Source organism: Salmo salar, chromosome ssa02 (genome assembly GCF_905237065.1).
Source record: "Salmo salar chromosome ssa02, Ssal_v3.1, whole genome shotgun sequence".
Taxonomy (NCBI): Eukaryota; Metazoa; Chordata; class Actinopteri; order Salmoniformes; family Salmonidae; genus Salmo; species Salmo salar.
Genome location: NC_059443.1, coordinates 49283853 through 49310323, shown reverse-complemented (window position 1 = coordinate 49310323; position 26471 = coordinate 49283853). Strand labels below are relative to the sequence as shown.

Sequence of the window (26471 nt, the reverse complement as noted above, 5' to 3'; positions counted from 1 at the left end):
TGACTCCTGGATCTTTACTATGCTACTAAACTGAGTAATTTGTTCAAATCATTCTGCATTTTCTGTTATTGTTTTGGAAAATACCTGCCTTAAATTTCCCTACTTAACAGCCTTACACTCTTTTAAAAGATGTAATGGTGATTGTGTTAGCATGCTAGATTAACCATTCACTCTCTGACAGTGTATGGAAAGCCAGTCATCTCAGGCAGTGGGGGGCAGCAGTCGCTCCTCCAGGACTCCACCTATTCGGGGGCCGGCGATTTCGAGGTGGACCAGGGGGGTCCCGGCTTGGCGTCTCCGGCCCCTGAGAGCCAGTGGGGCCAGGAGACGGAGCGGGCCCCTCGTCCCCTCAGCCCCACCAAGCTCCTTCCCTTCATCTCGCACCCTCACCGGCACCCCAGCGACGCCGACCTGGAAGCCCTGCGTCGCCGGCTGCACCATGCCCCGCGACCCCTCAAGAAGCGCAGCTCCATCACAGAGCCTGAGGGCCCCGCGGGGCCCAACATCCAGAAGCTTCTCTATCAGAAGACCACACTGGCCGCCATGGAGACTGTTGAGGCGTCCCCCTACGAGGGTGAAGGTGGAGGAACATGGAAGGAGGGGGCCAGTGCCGGTGGAGCCTCAGACCGCACTGGTACGTCCCAAGTTTTCACCGCTGCAGCATCCCTTGCTGAGACCGAGGAAGACGCACAGGTGTCCCCCCTCTCGCCCATCCCAGAGCTCTCTTCCTCCTCCAGCCACACCATGCCCCCGTCGCTGGAGCCCTGCCACCCGCCTCCCCATCAGCCAGAAGCCTACTTGGAGGAGTACCCGCCCTACCCGCCCCCTCCATACCCCAGCGCGGGGGAGCAGGACCTGGGGGAGGACACCCTCAACATGAAGGCACCGGAGGTCACGGGACAGGTCACTCTGCCACCGGTATGTAGCCACACCAAATACCCCATACTAGCATACAACATAGTATGAGGTCATGTTTTAGCCAAACATACTAAAAGGTGTGCTGGTATGGATATTGGGGTACATGGATGGTGAGATATTTGGTATTGGGAAACCATTTTGATTAATGTATTGTTTGTGTGACTTACAGTCAGAAGTTTACATACACCTTAGCCAAATACATTTAAACTCAGTTTTTCACAATTCCTGACATTTAATCCTAGTAAAAATTATCTGTCTTAGGTCAGTTAGGATCACCACTTTATTTTAAGAATGTGAAATGTCAGAATAATACTAGAGAATGATTTATTTCAGCTTTTATGTCTTTCATCACATTCCCAGTGGTCAGAAGTTTACATTCACTCAATTATTATTTGGTAGCATTGCCTTTAAATTGTTTAACTAGGGTCAAACGTTTCGGGTAGCCTCCCACAAGCTTCCCACAATAAATTGGGTGAATTTTGACCCATCCCTCCTGACAGAGCTGGTGTAACTGAGTCAGGTTTGTAGGCCTCCTTGCTCGCACATGCTTTTTCAGTTCTGCCCACATTCTCTATAGGATTGAGCTTAGGGCTTTGTGATGGCCACTCCAATACCTTGACATTGTTGTCCTTAAGCCATTTTGCCACAACTTTGGAAATATGCTTGGGGTCATTGTCCATTTGGAAGACCCATTTGCGACCAAGCTTTAACTTCCTGACTGATGTCTTTTCGTCCCGTGTGGCTCAGTTGGTAGAGCATGGTGTTTGCAATGCCAGGGTTGTGGGTTCGATTCCCACGGGGGACCAGTACGGGGGGAAAAAATGTATGAAATGTATGCATTCACTACTGTAAGTCACTCTGGATAAGAGCGTCTGCTAAATGACTAAAATGTTGATGTTGCTTCAATATATCCACATAATTGTCTTTCCTCATGAGGCCATCTATTTTGTGAAGTGCACCAGTCCCTCCTGCAGCAAAGCACCTCCACAACATGATGCTGCCACCCCCGTGCTTCACGGTTGGGATGGTGTTCTTCAGCCGGCAAGCCTCCCCCTTTTTCCTCCAAACATAATGATGGTCATTATGGCCAAACAGTTCTATTTTTGTTTCATCAGACCAGAGGAAATTTCTCCAAAAAGTACAATCTTTGTCCCCATGTGTGGTTGCAAAATGGCTTTTTTATGGCGGTTTTGGAGCAGTGGCTTCTTCCTTGCTGAGCGGCCTTTCAGGTTATGTTGATATAGGACTCGTTTTACTGTGGATATTGATACTTTTGTACCTGTTTCCTCCATTATCTTCACAAGATCCTTTGCTGTTGTTCTGGGATTGATTTGCACTTTTTGCACCAAAGTACGTTCATCTCTAGGAGACCGAACGCGTCTTCTTCCTGAGCGGTATGACGGCTGCATGGTCCCATGGTGTTTATACTTGCGTACTATTGTTTGTTCAGATGAATGTGGTACCTTCAGACATTTGGAAATTGCTCCCAAGGATGAAACAGACTTGTGGAGCTCTACAATTTTTTTCTGAGGTCTTGGCTGATTTCTTTTGATATTCCCATGATGTTTCAAAAGACCACTGAGTTTGAAGGTAGGCCTTGAAATACATCCACAGGTACACCTCCAATTGAATCAAATTATGTCAATTAGCCTATCAGAAGCTTGTAAATCCATGACATTTTCTGGAATTGTCCAAGCTGTTTAAATTCACAGTCAACTTAGTGTATGTGAACTTCTGACCCACTGGAATTGTGATACAGTGAATTATAAGTGAAATAATCTGTCTGTAAACAATTGTTGGAAAAATTACTTGTGTCATGCACAAAGTAGATGTCCTAACCGACTTGCCAAAACGATAAAGTTTGTTAACAAGAAATTAGTGGAGTGGTTGAAAACGAGTTTATGACTAAGCTAAGTGTATGTAAACTTCCGACTTCAACTGTATACAACATATACACCCACCTGAGGATCTGTCTTTTTCAGCCATCTGTGTTTGAAGGGTGTAAAATCCACTTGTCAGTATGGCTGTTGCGGTGACCATGTTACCTCCACACCGGCAGTCATGAGTCATGACCGCAGTAAAATTCCATGTAACCATTGAGTCACGGTAATCTCCTTTTATACACTGGACATGCGTTGGTAGTACCCAACTCACCTTGTACTCAGCGCTCTATTGTTCCTCTAGTCTAACCACTCTGACATAAATGCAATCAAATCACATCAACCACTTATCAGAACAGTATCATGCTTTTAAAACTCACCGCACTATGATTGATCAATTTGAAGAAAGAAGTTCAACAGCAGGTTGAAACTGAGTGTAAAACATGGTCGCTGTGGATGTTGTTTCAAAGCCTAACATAACGAAATGGACAGCGCTTTCTGAGGTGATGATTCTTTCAAAACCCCAATACGCATATTAGTTCTTATGTATACGCATAGGCCTGTATATGAAATGCGTGTTCTTATAAGCCCAGACTTTTCTATATGCAATCCAGTGTGAAAGCAGGGTTTTGATGGTTGCCACTAAAGAGGATACTGCTACTATATTTATTTTCAGCTGCTCATATTAAGCACATGCTCCACTATAAATCTGGAGTAGCCTACCAGTCCGCCATGGCAGGAAAGCGGCCTCCATTCACTATTCGAGTGCAATGTTTTTTGCCCCTGTTCCTGGCCATTTGATAAGGGGCCATTCATTCTAAATCGATACTAATTTTACATAAGGTAAAATATAAAGTAAAATATATTTTCATTTAACACTTTTTTTGGTTACTACATGATTCCATATGTGTTATTTCATTGTTTTGATGACTTCACTATTATTCTACAATGTAGAAAATAGTAAAAATAAAGAAAAACCCTGGAATGAGTAGGTGTGTCCAAACCTTTGACTGGTACTGTATTAGTCAAGACGAGATTAAATTGATAATAGTCTGATGGGTGAAAATATGCTCGCTTGATGAGAGGACAGCATGTGCAGTCTGAGGCAAGGAACAGAGGGCAAGCTATATTTGCCACTTTCTTAAATCATCAATAGCCTATAGTCGCATCATGCAGCCCATATATGTTTTGATTTCTGAGACATTCTAAGGTTTATATCATTCACAATAAAAGTTATCAAATAACGCTAAATCTAGTGTATAGGACCTGTTTCAAATGATCACTTTTACGCTCAACATAGCCACTTCATATGTGCACTTGCTCCGGAATAGGAAAAATATCCTTGGTTTTATTCAGCTACAGTGCATTCGGAACTATTCTGACCCCTTGACTTTTTCCACATTTTGTTACTTTACAGCCTTATTCTAAGATCGACTACATTTTCCTTTTTCTCATCAATCTACATGCAGTAACCCATAATGACAAAGGAAAAAAACAGTTTTTTTATACTTTTTTGCAAATGTATAAAAAATATTTACATAAGTATTCAGACACTTTACACTGTATTTTGTTAAAGCACCTTTGGCAGAGATTACAGCCTCGAGTCTTCTTGGGTATGACGCTACAAACTTGGCACACCTGTATTTGGGGATTTTCTCCTGTTCCTCTTTGCAGATCCTCTCAAGCTCTGTCAGGTCGGATGGTGAGTGTTGCTGCACAGCTATTTTCAAGTCTCTCCAGAGATGTTCGATCGGGTTCAAGTCCGGGCTCTGGCTGGGCCACTCAAAGACATTCAGAGACTTGTCCAGAAGCCACTACTGCATTTTCTTGGCTGTGTGCTTAGGGTCGTTGTCCTGTTGAAAGGTGAACCTTCACCCCAGTCTGAGGTCCTGAGAACTCTGGAGCAGGTTTTCATCAAAGATCTCTCTCTGTATTTTGCTCCATTCATCCTTCCCCCTATCCTGGCTAGTCTCCTAGTCCCTGGTCTGAATGCTTATGTAAATGTGATATTTCAGTTTTGTTTTATAAATTGGCAACAATTTCTAAATACACTTTTCACTTTGTCATTATTGTGTGTAGATTGCTGAGGGGGAAAATAATATTTAATCAATTTTAGAATAAGGCTGTAACATAACAAAATGTGGAAATAGTCAAGGGGTCTGAATACTTTCCGAAGGCACTGTAAGTTTTAAATTCTATTCTTATTACTATAAAACCATGTAATACTGTATAAAATAATAGCACAGGAATTCTAAACATATCTTGTTTACTAAATGAACTAGCCTACAGCCTATGGCGCATAGCCAAATAACGTATCTAGGTCAAATCATTCTGTTCTTCTGAAATACATTTCCTTCATAATCATGTTTTAGACCTGCCTAAAATAAATAATGGATTTATTGTGATGGTGTATATTAAATAGATTTGTTAGATATAAAAAATAAAAGAAATTGATGTTCCAGAGGCACAGTAGCGGCTTGTATCCGGCTGTATGCTTGGAGGCCTGGAGATGCTAAACATGTTTGTTAACCTCTCTGGGCTAGGTGGCACCAAATCGTCCCACCTACGTAACAGCCAGTTGAATCCTGTGGCGCGATTTTCAAATACCTTAGAAATGCTATTACTTCAATTTCTCAAACATATGACTATTTTACAGCTATTTAAAGACAAGACTCTCGTTAATCTAACCACACTGTCCGATTTCAAAAAGGCTTTACAACGAAAGCAAAACATTAGATTATGTCAGCAGAGTATAGATACAGAACTCCTCTATGCACTCGATATGTCCGATTTTTAAAATAGCTTTTCGGTGAAAGCACATTTTGCAATATTCTAAGTAGATAGCCCGGCATCACAGGGCTAGCTATTTAGACACCCAGCAAGTTTAGCCTTCACCAAAATCAGATTTACTATTAGAAAAGTTTGATTACCTTTCCTGTTCTTCGTCAGAATGCACTCCCAGGACTTCTACTTCAATAACAAATGTTGGTTTGGTCCAAAATAATCCATAGTTATGTTCCAACAGCGGCGTTTTGTTCGTGCGTTCAGGACACTATCCGAATGGTAAATAAGGGTCACGCGCACGGCGCATTTTGTGACAAAAGATTTCTAAATATTTCATTACCGTACATCGCTGTTTAAAATCAATTTTTATGCCATTTTTCTCGTAAAAAAGCGATAATATTCTGACCGGGAATCTGCAATTAGGTAAACAGCCGAAAGAAAATACAGCATGGGGTCGACTCGGGCACGCGCCTAATTCCTTTGTCCTCTGATCGGCCACTTGGCAAAGGCGATTATGTGTTTCAGCCTGGGGCTGCCTCGACATCGTTCAGCTTTTTCCCGGGCTCTGAGAGCCTATTAGAGCCGTAGGAAGTGTCACGTTACAGCTAAGATCCTGACTCTTCAATAAACAGAGGCAAGAACAACAACACCTTGTCAGACAGGCCACTTCCTGCATGAAATCTTCTCAGGTTCTTGCCTGCCATATGAGTTCTGTTATACTCACAGACACCATTCAAACAGTTTTAGAAACTTTAGGGTGTTTTCTATCCAAAGCCAATAATTATATGCATATTCTAGTTACTGGGCAGGAGTAGTAACCAGATTAAATCGGGTACGTTTTTTATCCGGCCGTGTAAATACTGCCCCCTAGCCCTAACAGGTTTTAATTAACTGTCAGTTACCGTGAGACCGGTAGTCTTTCGAATGACAACTGGCTCACATTTCATGACCGCCACAGCCCTACTCGTCACTTAAATGGTTTTCATTTTACTCCTGCGACTCTTTCATACCCTTGCTTGTGCCTGTAATTTTTTCCCGTTAACATTACGACTGTGGAGATGTTTGTAATGACCTGTCAAACACACCCCGGTAATGGCTGAAATGGGCTCAATGGAAAACATTGGCTTTCTGTTGACTATAAGAACACTAAAGCTTCGTCTGGGTTTTAACAGTCTCGTCACTTACGTCACAAGAAAGCGAATAAATATAACTTTATTTTGATGGGTGGTAGTTTTTTGTGGAATTGAAAAGTAATAATTTAATCTAGTTGAGGAAAAAAAGATAACAAAAATGTTAAAGAATTAGATTTCCCTGAAATAAAGCAACTTCCGAAAATGAACACTCGGATTATAGTGATATTATGCCCGATTTCACAAACAATGTAAAGTATGTTTAGATGGGTGTATTCTAAAGCAAAGCGTGTTTTATTTTTTTTTTATCCGAGGGTATCCTGCTATCGACACACTTGTTGAATTATGCAAGAGAATGTGACAACAGTAATTAATGAAGGAGTCTCAAGAGTGCAGGTAGGGTAGACTGAGCAAGTGTTTGGTGGTTTCAGCCCTGTTCCACCCCTTTATGTTAATATATCATATATGCAAGTATATCCAGTGTATTTATGCATATGATGCACATATAATTATATTTTAACACACACCAAAAAAAATACCTGATTACAATATTAAAATGTGTATATATTGGACAAATTGAATACCTGCATTTCCACCAAAGTCCCTGAACTGCATTCATTATTTGTCTGAGCCAGTAAAATGTTTTATGTGCTATAATTTAGTCAATATCTGATGGATAATACAAATTCTAAAAGTTTGGAGGATCTTTATCCATTGTCCAACTGTTGCATTTATTATAATTCATTTGAAAACCTTAACAATTTTGATGACCGTAGCTAGCAGATGTCACTGCATTTATATTGTAATTGTGAAACATCTACACCCCTCACTCCTCTACTCCAACTCCACTCCTGCAGGGCAAGAGGACCAACCTGCGGAAGGTCGGCTCGGAGCGCATCGACCACGGCATGCGGGTCAAGTTTAACCCCCTGGCCCTGCTGCTGGACTCATCTCTGGAGGGAGAGTATGATCTGGTGCAGAGGGTCATCTATGATGTGAGTAGTCCCACTCCTTTTAATTGAAGAGAGAGTTTAGAGTTGGGAAGAAAAGGGGGGTGGGGAGTCAAAGGGCTGTTGGTCAGAGGTTATCCAGTCTGTGATGTGAGTTTTACATCATTAGCCTTGCTAATTTCGTCTGTTTCAATGTTAATACTAACCTCAGACGACTCTTCCACGCAGACATCCCATAAGCAAAGGCTTTGCAATGCCGCTGCAAGTAATACTTTAGTACTCTTAAGCAACAAGAAAAGCTGCTCTATGGCCATCAAAATGCTTAGCTTAGAAGTTGCCCTTAGGCACAGTAATAGGACCAGCTAAAACCTACCCAAATCCTAACCTCAACCATGTTGCCCTTAGGGACAGATCTAAGATCAGCTAATCCCTCCCCAAATCCTAACATCAACCGTAAGGGGTAAAGACCGATAACTGACCTTTTCTAGGAAATGTCTTGAAGCCTATTAACTTTCCGCCTTATAGGTGGATGACCCCAGCCTGCCCAATGACGAGGGCATCACAGCCCTGCACAACGCCGTCTGCGCCGGCCACACCGAGATCGTCAAGTTCCTGGTGCAGTTTGGCGTGAACGCCAACGCTGCCGACAGCGATGGCTGGTGAGCCATTGTCACTTTACAGTGGCCATTGTCACGTTAGTTGCCGTTGTCCCTTTACAGTAACTTTATAGTGGTTGTTGTCACTTTACAGTAGCTTTTATAAAAGCTGTTGTCACCCCCAGCAACCAGTAGCACGTTACATCCAATGTTTTCATGTGGCTGATGTTATCCAGTCGCCCACTATTATTAAAGAGTTATTGTTATTTTATCTCTCCCCTCCTTCACTCTCCCTCACCCATCCTCTTGCTCTCATCTCCTCCAACTCTCCCACCTTGTTCCCTCTCTTATCTCCATCTGCCCTCCTCTCTACCTCCTTCCCTTTCTTTCTTCCATCCCTACCTCACTCCACCTCTCTGTGTCTGTCTCTCTCCCAGGACTCCACTGCACTGCGCGGCCTCCTGTAACAATGTGCAGGTGTGTAAGTTCCTGGTGGAGTCCGGGGCTGCTGTGTTCGCCACCACCTACAGTGACATGCAGACAGCGGCAGACAAGTGCGAGGAGATGGAGGAGGGCTACGCACAGTGCTCCCAGTTCCTCTACGGTGAGACCGCTAGTGTACTCTGACTGGAGACAAAGCACAAACATTTGCTCAAAACAACAAAACAATCAGTGTGCCTAATACTCTTTTTCCGTTTTGCATTCGACCACTCCGCTTGTTTACAAAATGTAGCTACCCTCACCTACTCTAACATTCTGCTCTCCGTAACATGTTCTAGCGGAAATGGAATCTTAACGGCTTGTTCCTGACGAGGTGGGTGTGACTTTGTGTTGATGCAGGTGTGCAGGAGAAGATGGGCATCATGAACCGTGGGGTGGTGTACGCCCTGTGGGACTACGAGGCTGAGGACGATGACGAGCTGGCCTTCCAGGAAGGCGACTGCATGACGGTGCTGCGGCGCGAGGACAAGGACGAGATGGAGTGGTGGTGGGCCCGCTGCGGAGACCGAGAGGGCTACATTCCAAGGAACCTGCTAGGGGTGAGCAGGAGAGAGTATAGGGACACTAGCCTGGCCACACACATGCTCTACCACTAGTTCCTAAGCCCTAGGCACTCCTGTAGATCTGAAATGATTGGATAGGTGTAAGAAATGTGGCAAAAATCATAGGCAGGGTGAAGAGCAGTCAATTTGGAATCCAGCAATAATGTCTGTCTGTGGGCTGCAGCTCCATATTATATTCAGAGCAGTGGTTTAATATAGGAAAAGTGGACATGCACATATCCAGTGGTTTTGACCAAGGGCCATTTCCACAAAGCGTCTAAGAGGAGGAATGCTGATCTAGGATCTGTCCATATACCGTAAAACTTCCATTAAACGGCGAGCCTCCAACAAACTCCGGTCACTTCTAATGGCCGGTCAAAACAGGGTAATTACCAGTAGGTTATGCATTTTCTCGCACTGCTCCAGTGGAATTTCACAGCATCTCTACCAAAGAGTTAATTGTTTTTCAATCCTCTTTCTCTACTCGCGCTGGATGATTGATCCCTATCTGCCAAAATGCAATAATTCTGTTTGTGTAGCCAGCAAAAAAAACTGCCAACCGTGTTTTTATTTATTTAACCTAAGGCAAGTCAGTTAAGAACACATTTTTATTTACAATGACGGCCTACATAGAGGTTGGATATTCGACAGACATTCGGCTCTATGGGGCTAGTTGGAGATGTATCTCTAACTTACAACCTCAAACTAACTTTACCATAATCCACTTTGCCGCCTTTGTAGTCCAACATTGTAGTGCGTTCTAAATGTGTTTTAATTAGCAAACGGAACTGTTGGTGAACTTATTAATGGCAGTAGCTGTTTTTATCAACTTGTAGAGCTAGAAACCCGATTTTATAACAGGGTGAGCTCTGCGTATAAAGCAAATAATCGACCGATTGCTTAAAGTGATCAATTTTGGCAAATGAAATGTGAAATGTTCTACTCTGAGATGTTGTGAATACTGGCCCCGGTGCTGGAGGTTCGAAGAATATGTTCAGTGAAAAGCAGGGGCGCAACTTTCACTGGGGAAGGGGGGGTACAAAACGAGGCAACGGTGTGCGTTATGACCATGCGGACACCTCCGAGGGGTCGGGTAGGCTGCTTGAAGTGTTTATCCAACTGGAAAAAATGTATAAGAATAATTATGTCACCCCCACTTCTAAAACCAAAATTGTGCCCCTGCTGAAAAGTGCAACTTGCAATCTATTTGGGAAGAAATTATCCTTGGGGGTCTACTTCTCTGATTAGAAGACTGGGGAAAACCTAACTGTTGTGTATTGATATTCTAGTTTGTCCCATTAGGGCACCTGTAACACCCCACTGCTTACCTACGTTGGAATGCTGGGAATGTTTTGTCCTGTGAAACGCATTAAACAATGCCCACGTTAGTTTCTACTCATGTCCTGTCCTTATATTAGTTGTATAAGTAATACATTGTGCTATGCAACGCTAACATTTCTTAGTCACGCATGCCTTGTAAAGACCTACCAGCTCTATGCGTAACCTCCTTGACAGAAACTTACCTGCCATTTCACATATGGAGATCATCTGGCAAGGATTAATAGATTTCTTTAACTAGTGGGGGAAATCCTGTCACCTAAGAATATTATGTAATAATGCTGAATCTAAATTGAGACCATCTAAATGAGAATCTCAGCCCCCTGCTTACCATAGTTATGATCTTTAAATTTGTATTTTCTTATTTTTAGCTGTATCTGAGGATCAAGCCACAGCAGAGGAGCTTGGCTTAAATTATATCGGCTCACGTTCCACCCTACTCGCTGAAAACTACTCCAACTTGAAGTTCAACAAGAAGTTACTTTTGAAAGGCAAATGAAGAACCTAAAAGTCCAGTGCTACATTTCACGCTTCTGGTCTTTTTGGATGTCAAAGTCAAGTATTCCATTTCAAGCTTTTGGACCTGTCTGTGAAGGACCATATCATGCTAAAGGGTTTTCAACCCATGTATGGATAATATTCACATGGTTATGCTGTTTCCTTTTCACTGCAGGAATGTATACACCGCGCAACATTTGTAATGGAGACTTCTGAACAGTGTTTTTTTGTAGATGTGTGATTTTCTGAGCAGAATCAATTTGTAAGGGTTTGTAACTGTGGCAGTTGGAAATGTAAAGCTTTTTCTACGTCATGGCAAGAGGCAAGCTTATAACCACACAAGATATAGTATATAAAAACATTGGTTGACTATCTTCCGTTTATCACAAACAATCTTGCTGTGGGTATACAGTGCCTTCAGAAAGAGTTCATGCCACTTGACTTATTCCACATTTTGTATTACAGCCTGAATTCAAAATGGATTAAATTCATTTTTATTCTTACCAATCTACACACAATAGCCCATAATGACAAACTGAAAACATGGTTTAGAAATGTATTGAAAATGAAATACAGAAATATCTAATTAACAAGTATTCACACCACTGAGTTATTACATGTTAAAATCACCTTTGGCAGCGATTACAGCTGAGTCTTTCTGGGTTAGTCTCTCTACGAGCTTTACACATCTGGGTATTTGCACATAATAAAAAAAAAATCTTCAAGCACTGTCAAGTTGGTTGATCATTGTTTAGACAGCCATTATCAATTCTTGCCATAGATTTTGAATTCGATTTAAGTCAAAACTGTTACTAGGCCACTCAGGAACATTCAATGTCATCTTGGTAAGCAACTTCAATGTATATTTGGCCTTGTATTTTAGGTTATTGTCATGTTGAAAGGTGAATTTGTCCCCAGCATCTGTTGGAAAGCAGACTCAACCAGGGTTTCCTCTAGGATTTTGCCTGTGCTTAGCTCTATTCTGTTTTATTTTATCCCAAAAAAAACTCCCTAGTCTTTGCCGATGACAAGCATACCCATAACATGATGCAGCCACCACCATGTTTGAAAATATGAAGAGTGGTACTCAGTGATGTGCTGTTGGATTTTCCCCAAACCTAACAATTTATATTCAGGACATAAAGTTATTTTGTTTGCCCAATTTTTTGCAGTTTTAGTTTAGTGCCTTATTGCAAACAGGATGCATGTTTTGGAATATTTTTTTCTGTACATGCTTTCTTTTTTTCACTCTGTTATTTAGGTTAGTATTGTGAAGTAACTATAATGTCGTTGAACCATCCTCAGTTTCTCCTACCACAGCCATTAAACTAACTGTTTTAAACTCACATTTGACCTCATGGTGAAATCCCTGAGCGGTTTCCTTCCTCTCCGTCAACTGAGTTAGGAAGGACGCCTGACTCTTTGTAGTGACTGGGTGTATTGATACACCATCCAAAGTGCAATAACTTCACCATGCGCAAAGGGATATTCAATGTCTGTTTTGAAATGTTTTACCAAGTATCATGGCCATTCTTTGTGAGGCATTGGAAAACCTCCCTGATCTTTGTGGTTGAATCTGTGTTTAAATTCACTGCTCGACTGAGGGACCTTGCAGATGATTGTATTTGTGGGGTACAGAGATGAGGTAGTCATTCAAAAATTGTGTTAAACACTATTGCACATAATGAGTCCATGCAACTAATGTGACTTGTTAAGCAAAAAAAAAAACGTATTTAGGCTTGCCTTAACAAAGGGGTTGAATACCTATTGACTCAAGACATTTCAGCTTTTTATTTTTAATTAATTTGTAAAAAAATAAAAAATACACCGTTGTGTGTAGACCCGTAACACAAAATCTGTTTAAATTCAAGCTGTAAAACAATGTGGAAAAAGTGAAGGGGTGTGAACACTTTCTAAAGGCACTTTAGTTCCACCTAGATTTGAAGCTCTAATGTTGTTACTTTCAGTTTTCCTATGAATGTTTATTTTTCAATGTTTTTGTAGAACATTGTGTAAGTACTGCATGGAGCCTGGCATGCTGTGCTAATAATGTTGAATGCACAAGCTTCAACGGCCTTGCTCAACATCACCTCCTTATCCAATCCTTCATATCATAAAGAGATGCTCAACGTTGTTCTTGGAAAGGTATAGTCCTGTAGGTTTTTGCTCCAACCATAATCTAGCCCATCCTATTTATAACAATTAGGTGGTTGATAAGCTGAATCAGGTCAGTTACAACTGCGGATGGAGCGAAAACCTACAAGAGGTTCTCTCCAGGAACAGGGTTAGCCCTGCACATGGACCAGACAGAATATAACCAGCATTTTTTGGTTACACAACTTTCATGATTAAGCCATTATAAATGCTTTTTAATGCCTAATTTCAATGTAAATGATAGTCATTAATAGTATGTAGACCCTTAACTATTTATACATGTTTAGCCTATTCATGAAAGTCATAAGTGTAAACACATTTTATTAATGGAATTGAGTCATTTAAAAACTTTGCTTTCAGCTAAACTGCAAAATGCACATTAAATGTGTTCTGTGAACAATCGGTGTTGACCATCAAGCTAAATAAGTTCAGCTTTTAAAAAGTCAAAAATATGCAAAAAGATTGTCTTTTGATGTTTTATAACTTCCATAGAAACATGTTTAATATTTACACAACCTTGATGCAATGCAAACTGGCCACTTGTCTCAACCGAATAGAAGCTAATAATACCTGTAATATAGAATCTAAAAGAAAAGTGCTTTCTGTACTAAATTTGTATATTTCTTATGACAGTAAACATTTAAGATGCTGATACTTGAATAAACGGCATACATCAGTGGTCACCAAGACCTCAATATGCATCAACACCATGATAAATTGAATCCCATATTTCACTACTACACACATTAAAGCTTTCCCAGACTAGATTCGGTAACCTCTGGCATACACACAAACAAGCAGAAGCTATTCCAAAAATACAAAGTGCAAAATCGACAATTTTAGTGCTTCAAAATGGTATTTAGAAGTTCAGGTACAGTACATTCAATGCTTTACTTATAATTGCACACAACCCCGTAAAGGATAAGGGATAAAGTCAAGAGTTCAATAAATATTTTTCATTTAGGAGTCCATTTCGTCTGACAAGATTTTCACAAGTTCCTATTAAGCATGCAGACTCCACATGGGTATCTCGCTGCACAAAGCTACCTTGTACACAGATGAGCCTGAAGCTATGACACAGGCAGCATTGGGTTCAATGGGTTGACATTATAACAGGGTTACAAAAGCAGCGTCGCTACCATGAAAAAAAAGCGGTGTCGCTACATCACATCACTTAAAATACTTGCCTCTGCATTTCTTTCAGAACGGGTTTGCAATCCAACAGTCACTTGACTACGCCAAGTCTTGACTCTGCTCATTCTCAACCCTCACACATTACTGCTGCCCTACACAGACTTAGTTGAATTTGACATTTAAAAAATGAGCATGGCAGCATCTACGATTGGTGCTAGTGCCACTAAAATGGGCGGCACGTAGTCTACTTTTCATTATTACTAACCAAGACGAATGAAGTGCAGAGTAAACCACGTAATAAGGAAACTTTCATTCAAAAGCATTGTAAAAGAGGTCTTTCATTTGCAGACAGGACCACCACTAGTCAACTCCCTTGCTTTGCTCATGCTTTTGAAAGTAATGCTAACTGATACAACCTGTTTACACTAGCATTGCTACATGCTCCAAAAATGCTAGCCATTCTGGATGTTGGTAAATAACAAGCTAACAAACTTAAAAACAACAATACCTTAAGTCAGGGTTTCCTGGGGCCGCTCCTGAGTGCATGCTTTGTTTTTTTTGCCCTAACACTACACAGCTGATTCAAATTATCAAAGCTCGATGGTGAGTTGGTTAATTGTATTGCTAGGGCAAAAACCAAAACTTGTACCAAGGGGAGGGGGGCCCAGGACCGAGTTTGGGAAACCCTGCCTTAGGTAAGTCGACAATGACCTAATACTTTTAAAAAGCCAACTATCCCTTTAAACCTCCAAAGGATGGGTATGCTGAGTATGTTCCACATCGTTCAGTATAGTAAAACAGGGAGAGCATGCATTTTATCTATTGTATCTGTTATGAAAGGACCCAGAGGGATGGGAATGGTTCCTTCTAGCAATCCACAGATTAGATGAAAGCTTAGCCTGCCTTCGAAGAGGTCACCCGACTTCGATTTAAGACGCCGACCTTTGCCGAACCCACACTCAAAGCGTCGCTCCAGAATCCACCACTGAGAAATATCAAGTGTTTTAATAGGGCTTCATATCTCTACATGGCACGAAGGGCAGATGTGGAAAGTACAGTACAGACTCACTTAGATACACACAAATGGGGATTAAAATACCAGTGTGTGGTTCAATAATCTACTGGGATGACGTCCGGCACCGGCAGTTCACACAAACTTACTCTGAGAGGGGGGGACATGTTCAGGAGAGCTTATCATTTCCTCTCCTTCCCTCCTTTCTCCTCTCTATCTCCCTCTGGTTCTGGTCATGAGAGTCAGGCAGGAGGCTGGTGACGTGGCCGATGCCCTTGGTCACGCCCTCCCTGAAGAGCAGCTTGGCGCCCATGCGGAGGTACTCGGGGTGTTTAATGAAGCGGAAGCAGACCACAGCCCTCTCTCCTGTGCGCAGCTCCTCCTGGTGGTGAACACAGGGAAGGGCACACAAAACGGTTCGTGTTGACTCAGAAATCAGCAGGGCCACAATCAGCAGGCAGACGTTGTGGAATGTTGCAGATAGAAATGTCATGGATAGAGCTAATGTGATTCCTCTTTCTCTACATGGCAGAGAGGCATGTTTGTTCTATATAATAAAATCTCTATCTGAACATTGCACAAAGTTGTGTCCTACTGAATGCGGCCCATATTGAGGAAGTGTATACTTAAACAATAAGGCCCAAGGGGGTGTGGTATATGGCCAGTATATCACGGCTAAGGGCTGTTCTTGTGCACGACGCAACACAGAGTGCCTGGATACAGCCCTTAGCTGTGGTATATTGGCCATATACCACAAACCCCTGAGGTGTCTTACTGTTATTATAAATAGGTTACCGAGGTAATTAGAACAGTAAACAAGTAGTTTGGTCTGATATACCAGGGTTTTCAGTCAATCAGCATTCAGGACTCTAACTACCCAGTTTATAATTATTATTACTAACTTTTCCATGCAGGCACTCCACGGTAGCCGTCTGTCTTACGTTCCCCACGTGCAGTCACTTGGAAGCCCCGACGGAATGTTTTGGCGTGGATGAGAAGGACGATGGCCGCCTCAAACTGCCAGCAGATGGTGGGGTTCATCTTCGGGCTGACCATCACCATACCCTATTCAACACACACACACGCACCAATAAGTACTTTGGGAGATGGGAAAGGAACCATTGTGGGACTGGTTTTATAACAGTAGAAAACATTTTGACTGCATATGATTTGTGAGTTGTTTGTGCATGTTTAGTTTAAGTCGGAAGTATACATACACTTAGGTTGGAGTCATTAAACGTGTTTTTCAACCACTCCACTAATTTCTTGTTAACAAACTATATTTTTGGCAAATCGGTTAGGACATCTACTTTGTGCATGACAAGTAAATTTTCCAACAATTGTTTACAGATTATTTCACTGTATCACAATTCCAGTGGGTCAGAAGTTTACATATTGACTGTGCCTTCAAACAGCTTGGAAAATTCCAGAAAATTATGTCATGGCTTTAGAAGCTTCTGATAGGCTAATTGACATCATTTGAATCAATTGGAGGTGTACCTGTGGATGTATTTCAAGGCCTACCTTCAAACTCAGTGCCTCTTTGCTTGACATCATGGGAAAATCTAAAGAAATCCGCCAAAACCTCAGAAAATAAAAAAATGTAGACCTCCACAAGTCTAGATCATCCTTGGGAGCAATTTCCAAACGCCTGAATGTACCACATTCAGTACAAACAATAGTATGCAAGTATAAACACCATGGGACCACGCAGCTGTCATACCGCTCAGGAAGGAGACGTGTTCTGTCTCCTAGAGATGAACATACTTTGGTGCGAAAAGTGCAAATCAATCCCAGAATAACAGCAAAGGACCTTGTGAAGATGCTGGAGGAAACAGGTACAAAAGTATCTATGTCCACAGTAAAACGAGTCCTATATTGAAATAACCTGAAAGGCCGCTTAGCAAGGACGAAGCCACTGCTCCAAAACCGCCATAAAAAAGCCACACTACGGTTTGCAACTGCACATGGGGACAAAGATCGTACTTTTTGGTCCTCTGGTCTGATGAAACAAAAATAGAACTGTTTGGCAAAATGACCATTGTTATGTTTGGAGGAAAATGGGGGAGGCTTGCAAGATCGTACTTTTTGGTCCTCTGGTCTGATGAAACAAAAATAGAACTGTTTGGCAAAATGACCATTGTTATGTTTGGAGGAAAATGGGGGAGGCTTGCAAGCCGAAGAACACCATCCCAACCGAGAAGCACGGGGGTGGCAGCATCATGTTGTGGGGGTGCTTTGCTGCAGGAGGGCCTGGTTCACTTCACAAAATAGATGGCATCATGAGGAAGGAAAATTATGTGAATATATTGAAGCAACATCTCAAGACATCAGTCAGGAAGTTAAAGCTTGGTCGCAAATGGGTCTTCCAAATGGACAATGACTACAAGCATACTTCCAAAGTTGTGGCAAAATGGCTTAAGGACAACAAAGTCAAGGTATTAGAGTGGCCATCACAAAGCCCTGACCTCAATCCTATAGAAAATTTGTGGGCAGAACTGAAAAAGCGTGTGCGAGCAAGGAGGCCTACAAACCTGACTCCATTACACCAGCTCTGTCAGGAGGGATGGGCCAAAATTCACCCAACTTATTGTGGGAAGCTTGTGGAAGGCTACCCGAAATGTTTGACCCAAGTTAAACAATTTAAAGGCAATGCTACCAAATACTAATTGAGTGTATGTAAACTTCTGACCCACTAGGAATGTGATGAAAGAAATAAAAGCTGAAATAAATAATTCTCTCTTCTATAATTCTGACATTCCACATTCTTAAAATGAAGTGGTGATCCTAACTGACCTAAGACAGGGAATTTGTACTAGGATTAAATATCAGAAATTGTGAAAATGAAGTTTAAATGTATTATATTGTGTTATGAGTGTGCATGGACATTATGTCAGATTGTTCAAGGACAAAAATATGTTTTTCACTGATAGCTATCAATTTTAGAAATACATTATTTATAGAAGAGATTTATATTTTCCATGAGGGAAATGCTTCAAAAAGAAACAAAAACATAGTTGGCTACACAGACCTACCTATACTTGAGGTTTCACATGTAACACACAAAACATAGGACAGATGGCAGTATCATAACCATGAGCAGTTTGTGCAGTCATCCTGTTTCCAAATGTGACCCTGCAATGTTCAATCATATTAAGGGATATGATTGGCAGAACATAGAACATGGGGGGGAACTACAGTATATCATAGATAAATAGATAAAAGTCACGAAAATTCACATGCGGTGCGGTTGTGTTGTGGCTGAACTCTCTGACCTTGCGGAGCAGCGAGCGGTCAAAGTTGCCGAGGGCCAGTGTGGCGGCTTGGCCGGCTCTCAGCACCCTGCATGCCGAGCGGTTCCTATGGATGCTGCCCACCTTCAGCCTCAGGAAACGGCCCTCGTCCGTAGGGCCAACCACCAGCCTCTCCCCCTCGCGACACACCCCACTGTCCGCGGGTCAATGGGAGGAAAAACATATTATGATATGTCAAAGTGGAACTCTCCAGGGCAAATTATTTTTTAGCAGCAATTCAGGGTTACACTGTTTGCAGTACATTGACTTTATTATTTTTGATTTGCTAAAAGCTTAACTGAGCAAATCCTCTGAAAATATCTTTAAAAAAAGCTCAACAAAGTCACCTATAGATGTGAACATGATGCGCAAAAAATTATAGTATCATGACTTAAATGGGATTTGTGCCATAAATGCTAAAACATTAGCACTTGGAAACAGTGCCAGGGAAACTACACCAAAGCAGGATTGCTGTCAGACCTTGTCCATAGACAGCTTGCAGGGTAAGGAAACCAATATGTCATTTTGTAATTTTGGTGAACATTCCATTGAACAGTGCTAAATAAATCCATTATCATTGCATTCATGAGTATCAATATGACATTTACATTTTAGTCATTTAGCAGACGCTCTTATCCAGAGCGACTTACAGTAGTGAATGCATACATTTCATACAATTTCATACATTTTTTTTTTTCCTGTGCTGGCCCCCCGTGGGAATCGAACCCACAACCCTGGTGTTGCAAACACCATGCTCTACCAACTGAGCTACAGGGAAGGCTTAACATATGACATATGGCCAACTGACCTGTAGAGAGTTCCTCCCACCACTGTCCCCACATCTGGCACGGTATAGATCTCATCTACCTATATTCACAAGCAGAGGAATGAGGAGGTATATTTTGCTAGCATTGATACAGAATATTGGGCGTGAATCTGAATGTGTGAAAGTGCATGTTCACATCTCGTGTGGGTGTATGTTTTGTTACGCGTGTGCATGAATGGATGTATGCGTTTGGATGGGTGTGGTGTGTTTGTAAAGAGTGTGTGTATGTGTGTAATATATTTGTTGTTTCTGCACAAACGTGTGTGTATGTGTATTATTGTGTTAGTTGTGAGTGTGCATGGACACACACAATGTCCATGCACACACATAATTCACACAATAATTGTATACGTTAATGTGTCTGGGTGTGTGTGCATATGCAGGTGTAGTACCTGGAACTCAGTGAGTTGCTGCATGAGCTCCTCCTGCTCCTTGCTGTTGCTGAGAGGAGGCAGGATGTTGAAGAAGACTGTAAGCAGGTCCAGACTCTCTCCAGACACGCTGGACAGGGTGAAGATGGGTGTGATGCTACGGCACAAAGAGAGACAACGTGAGGGACACACCAGGGTTGAACACTCAAGCACAGACTATACACGTAGCTAAAGTGGACATGAGGTGACTTTTACGACCAGTATATAACCTATGCATAACGTCAAAAAAGTTGTCGTAATTATGTCATTTTGTGTAAAGAAATTGGGTTTGGGTTGGGTGATCGTAACGTCATTCTCTGGATGTCAACTGGTTTTCTGGTTGAGGAGACATCCGATAACCAGATTACAACCAGGTAAAGACATGTTTTTCATGACTACAACAAGGCATAAAGGTGTCATATTTTGGATGTTATCTGGTCAGATATCCAAATAACAACCAGATAGACCTATTTTTATGGTTGCTCAAAAGAAGTCTAAAAAATTTCTCACCTGGTTATCTGACTTCCATAAAATTTGTTTACACCTGGGAAATTTCGTTATGATGTCCAATGCCAAATTCTGCCCACTAAGTTAGTTAGTCCCTTGATACTTAAATGAGAGGTCAAATAACTAGGGCTGGGAATTGACAGGGACCTCTCGATACAATACTATCATGATACTTTGGTGCTGATAGGATATGTTTTGCAATTCTCACAATTCTATATGTATTGCGATTCGATACATCAATTTTATTGTGATTCGATGTTCCAAACATATTGCTCACCATATATCTGCTGCAGAGGGACAAGCGAGAGCCATGAGAAAACAAGTTTTGATCAGTCATGGAAATAAAAGTGCAGAAAACAAATTGGCTCCCTATTTAAAAAGATGGAGAACAAGCTATGAAGGAAACATACCGTAGTTTTGGTGCAGCTATCGCAAAAATAATATTGCGATATTGTCAAAACGATACAATATATCGTCAAAAATATGTAACTGTATTGATTTTTTCCCCCGACCAATACAAACAACGTTGCCGTACATGCTTACTAAGTCAATTCCTTTCTAGTCACCCTGGACTAAGGCCTATGTGGTGTATATTGGGTTGTGAATCTCAATTCCAGTTTCCTTCTAGGTCTTTTCTCCTTTTCAGCAGATACCTGGAGGACTGAGCGAACTGCTGGGCGGCTGTGACGGCGTCGTCCGGGCTGGCCACCAACATCGGCACTTTGGTACAGCCGGGCAGCTTGAGGACATGTTCCAGCTGGCGTACTGTGCGCTCCACTGTGCCTTTGGCACACAGGTCCACCTTGCTGACCACGATAAAGATGGGCACCTTTAGTGCCATGGCCAGGCCCAGGTGCTCGCGGGTGGTGCCAGCTAAGGGGGAGAAAATATTATCTGGTTGGGTCAGTGGTAGGGTCGTAAAACTCCCAGTAATTTACCAAAGTTACCAGACTTGGTAATTAACTGATTATTTTGGAAATCTATGGAAACTTTGGTCATTTATATTTGAGTAAAAATGGTGTCCATGAGTTTCTAGTAAATAGACCATGTGGTTCAGGAGAAGATTAATGGAAAAACATCTGATCAACAATGACCTAATTTGCAATTAACGCCCTCTTAGTCAGTGGTCACATCAAGTAGTCAAACGCATATCACTTTTCATAGCTTGCTGGGCCAAACAAATCTTGTAGAAGTCAACAAGGCCCGCACAATCTACACTTTTACTATAGCTATATGATCGGGCTTACCTATGCCTGTGTTGGCGCTGACCACCAGCATGGCGAAGTCTGGGCAGTAGCTGGTGAGGCCAAAAATTGTGGTTTTCAGGTACTTGTGGTGGCCGGCCAGGTCAATGAAGGTGATCATCTTAGAAGAGCTCTCGCAAATCTCCTCGGCTGTACGGGAGTCACTGTAATTCACCACCTTCAAAAGCCACATGAGAGGAAGTTGAATTAACTTGTGTGTTGTTACACTGTTTTTATGGGTTAGGCCAGACAAAGTTTACATTTACGTCATTTAACAGACACTCTTATCCAGAGCGACTTACAAAAAAGTTGAATTGCTCCGTTTAATGGATGCCCCGCCTCACTTTTCTCAACACCAATAAATAAACAAAATCAGATGTGTTACTTTTTGGCCAATATATGCGGCTCTTTGTTTATAATGCACTGTCCGCTCTCCCTTGAGGCTTTCCCAAGTTGATGCCCAACAGACCAAACAGCCTCAGATCACACGCTCAGATCATGTTCGAGCCTCGGATTGGACAATGAAACACACACGCTCGCACCTGCAGGCGACGTGCAGATGTTTCATTTCTCTCTCATGCCGTCATGGCTGAAGCCAGCGCAAATTCCTACTATTTATGTGTCCAGGTTAAACGTGGGACGTCCCTCATTATAAACAAACAGTCGGTTAAATTCATGGTTATTGCATCATTTTCAGATCTATTAGAAGCGATTAATAGACGAAACAACAATGTAATTTAACCAATTGACTGGCCAGAGATCAGGGCATTCATCAGCAAAGACGCAGTGCAAGCCAATAGTATTTTGGACAACCAAATTTAAGTCAAAATGATTGATGAAATCGAAGTGTGTCAGCTGTATGGTGATTTGCGATTCATAACTTACATTTTACCAGTACTACCAGTAGTAGTAGGCCAACCAATAACACCAAAACGGAATGCGTTTGAAGTGATGACCCGCCGCCGAGAACAGCTAGCACGTCCAGCAAAGTACATCGCCAGTGGCACGCACACACTTCGTGCCGATCAGAAGGTGGGGGCTTTTCGTGGCAGCCAGATGAGACAATCAAAGGAGGATGCGGTGAGCAAAGTTACTAGGCTCAAATTTAGTCACACTTGCTCTATATAGATTGATGCTTCTAACTGTTCATGTTATAATTTTTTTTCTTTGTTGTTGTTGATGATTAAAGCTGAATGGCTGGATTTATGGATTTTTCCCCAATGGTACATTAATACCAAGGCTATAGAGATGCATTCAGGTAATGAACTCATTATTATGCATCAACATTTTAATTTGACTACAATGATTCATTGTCAATCATTCTTGAATTTGTTAGGCTATACAATTAAGTACATTAATACATTCATACATTACTTTTTTAATATAATTTTTGAATATGATAGAATATTGCATTCCATTATACATCCTATGTGAATAATGTTCAATAATGTTAATATGTGTATTAATAATAATAATAATCTGAAAATCAGTCCAAAATTGAATATTTCGCCCATTGTCCATACAGCCCAGGACAATGTGGTAAAGTACTGTTATTCCTTATCCACCTAATGATAATGATTTTTTTTAAATAAAAAAATGTATCTCGCTCGCCTCACTTTTCTGGGGCGAAAATCCGTTAAACAATTAATCAATTTTGTCTGGCCTTAGTAACAAATGGAAGATGTTCAAAACATTTGTGTGCTGTTACACAGTTTTTTGTGTTGTTACTTTTTTGTTATATCAGTGTAGTTTTTGAGGAATACATTTTTTTTATGTCTTTGCTCAAAGGAGGGTAAAACTCATGCATGTTCATCTTTCCTTCTGTATCTTGTCACCTATAAGACGCTGTTACCCACCTCCCCTTTGCTATTGAAGCCCAAAATCTCAAAGCTGATGCTTGATGTCCTGCCCGTTTGGATCTCATGAAGGTGTCTGAAGAGGTTGAGGCGTGCCCGGCCTCGCCCGTTGTCCAGCTCGCCTTGCGTCAGCACGCCCAACAGCGTGGACTTCCCTGAGTCCACGTTTCCCAGTACCGCCACACGCAGGTCCAAGAACTGCTCTCATACACACACAAGAGACACTGCAGTGAAATTACAGCAGATCGGCGTGGCAGAAATTCTTCATTGTATGTACAGCCTACCATTGACCATTTATATAATTGAGTGCAAAACAAGTCACTCTTCTTTCGCATTTTAATGCTTAATTGACAGACAGAAAATAAAGAATGGGAGATAGGTGAGAAGGAGACAGTGATTTGAACCAGACTCCGGGGGGAGTCGCATATGTGCAAGGAGCCAGGAGTGTTACAACTGTCCCTTAAATAAGACAAGGTGCTGTTTATCCCACCTGTTGGTCGTCTGGAACTTTTCGGACAAGAACCTGAGATTTTCCGGCAGTTTCTGTCCGAGTCGTAATCCACCTCTCTTTCCAGTAGAAGTGTGATGTCAGCACCAACCCTGGTGAGGCAGAGATATCACATTTATCACCGGTTAAATACAGTTACAATGGCAAACTGTCAAATTATACATTTATAAACTAGTTTCTTCAAGAATCAACGGGTATAATTGATTTGACCATTAAGCAGAAGAAAATATCCCAGATTGTGCATTTGGTGACATTTGCATACGAGGTAGTGACATACTTCTCTGCCATCCTCCGTAGGGTCTTCAGCGAGGCTCTCATGTCTCCCTCCGACAGTCCGACAAGCAGACCATTGTCTTCCACCCCAATCTGATACACTGCCTCGCCCCGACCCTCTTGAAGACGCCATTTTAACTGGGTGGCCAGGTGTTCAAATCGGTATTGTGTGGGTTTCACCAACTTCAGCTGCAGTGAAGTCAGAGCACGGGACTGCACTTCACCAACAAGAAGTGTCCAACAAGTGAACCACGTGTTTGAGAGCGTGCATGCATTATACATGGATGTGTTTCGACTTTTGATTACTAGCTACAGGTGAAAGGGAAGATGACATGCAAAAAGAAAGAAATGTATACTAGTACCTTATATTCAATGTTTCCTTCTTCAGCCTGAGAGAAACAGAGGGAAGGACATGTTTTGAAAATGTGTCTGTACTGTATTTTGACAGCACACCCCCCTGTTGACTAATGTACTTCTGAATAAAAACTACCCACACCACAGCAAGCTATCACTACAGTATTTTACATCTATGCACCACCAAGGAAGCAATTTATCTTGCAACATCATGGAGCTGCCAAGCTGCTCTCTTGCAGCTAGTCGACACAACATTGTACCGTGAGAACGCCAGCTGTTGTTGTCAACAAACAAACAAATGCCCATTCCCTGCTTGTAACAACGTCATATATGGCCAAAAGGTTTTCTTACCATGGGAAAAGCTCAGACGACAGCATCTGCCAGAAGCTAGCTAAAATAATGTCCGAATGTGTAAATAGCTAGGCTCTGGCTAGCCTAGCATTGGATAATATCGCTAGCTAGCCAACTAACGTGAGCTTGATAGCAAGCTGCAGCTAGCTACAGTAGCTAACGTTACCTCCGGTGGTAAATATGGTGGTGTTTTGTTGGTCTTCGTCTTTTTACTCCTCCGTCTCTTTCTTCTTTTCCCCTTTTTTGAGCGCGTTTTTTTGGACATCCTTCTCCCGTTACCTGAACTGGGTCCTTGCAAATTTGATCTAACGTTAGGAAAATTTGATCTAATGTTAGCGGTTGTACCAACACCGGTCCCGCCTGATATTTGCGCATCCATCACGATAATGAACTAGCTAACGCTAACCCACACTGTTTTTGTCAGTAAGAATATAACGGACTTAAAGTTGTACGTCTGAAAATGAATAAGTACACATACATATGGGCTCAGTGTGGATAGCTAACGCAATCGGTCCAGCTGAGGCTGGCCTTCTCTCCATCACTTGCCTTCTGCTAGCTAGCTAGTCTATCCTCCATCCTATCCTCCATCCCTATCCTCCAGGCCGGCTCGGTCCTCCCCTCCTGCTCCGTGGCTCGACGACTCACTACGAGCTCACAGAACAGGGCTCCGGGCAGCCGAGCGGAAATGGAGGAAAACTCGCCTCCCTGCGGACCTGGCATCCTTTCACTCACTCCTCTCTACATTCTCCTCTTCTGTCTCTGCTGCTAAAGCCACTTTCTACCACTCTAAATTCCAAGCATCTGCCTCTAACCCTAGGAAGCTCTTTGCTACCTTCTCCTCCCTCCTGAATCCTCCTCCCCCTCCCCCCCCCTCCTCCCTCTCTGCGGATGACTTCGTCAACCATTTTGAAAAGAAGGTTGACGATATCCGATCCTCGTTTGCTAAGTCAAACGACACCGCTGGTCCTGCTCACACTGCCCTACCCTGTGCTTTGACCTCTTTCTCCCCTCTCTCTCCAGATGAAATCTCGCCTCTTGTGACGGCCGGCCGCCCAACAACCTGCCCACTTGACCCTATCCCCTCCTCTCTTCTCCAGACCATTTCCGGAGACCTTCTCCCCTTCCTCACCTCGCTCATCAACTCATCCTTGACCGCTGGCTACGTCCCTTCCGTCTTCAAGAGAGCGAGAGTTGCACCCCTTCTGAAAAAACCTACACTCGATCCCTCCGATGTCAACAACTACAGACCAGTATCCCTTCTTTCTTTTCTCTCCAAAACTCTTGAACGTGCCGTCCTTGGCCAGCTCTCCTGCTATCTCTCTCAGAATGACCTTCTTGATCCTAATCAGTCAGGTTTCAAGACTGGGCATTCAACTGAGACTGCTCTTCTCTGTGTCACGGAGGCTCTCCGC

General features: G+C 42.3%; 1 protein-coding gene, 1 long non-coding RNA gene and 1 pseudogene across 3 annotated transcripts in view; 2 read left to right on the top strand and 1 right to left on the bottom strand.

The window, feature by feature from the left end:
- LOC106584892 (apoptosis-stimulating of p53 protein 2) overlaps window positions 1-13691 on the top strand; it is a 39319-nt gene extending 25628 nt beyond the window's left edge. For both annotated transcript variants that reach the window (XM_014170517.2, XM_045705277.1), the window contains 6 exons: window positions 182-918; window positions 7570-7707; window positions 8188-8321; window positions 8696-8862; window positions 9099-9298; window positions 11011-13691. In XM_014170517.2, coding sequence (XP_014025992.2) covers window positions 182-918; window positions 7570-7707; window positions 8188-8321; window positions 8696-8862; window positions 9099-9298; window positions 11011-11052 — 1418 coding nt within the window. In that variant the 3' untranslated portion in view covers window positions 11053-13691. The remainder of the gene's footprint in view (window positions 1-181; window positions 919-7569; window positions 7708-8187; window positions 8322-8695; window positions 8863-9098; window positions 9299-11010) is intronic.
- Window positions 13692-13773: 82 nt separating this feature from the next.
- Window positions 13774-25719, bottom strand: LOC106584898 (GTP-binding protein 2-like; annotated as a pseudogene).
- LOC123729653 (uncharacterized) lies at window positions 15624-16699 on the top strand. The gene is made up of 2 exons (XR_006761311.1): window positions 15624-15853; window positions 16352-16699. It is a non-coding gene; the product is annotated as an uncharacterized lncRNA (long non-coding RNA).
- Window positions 25720-26471: the final 752 nt, after the last annotated feature.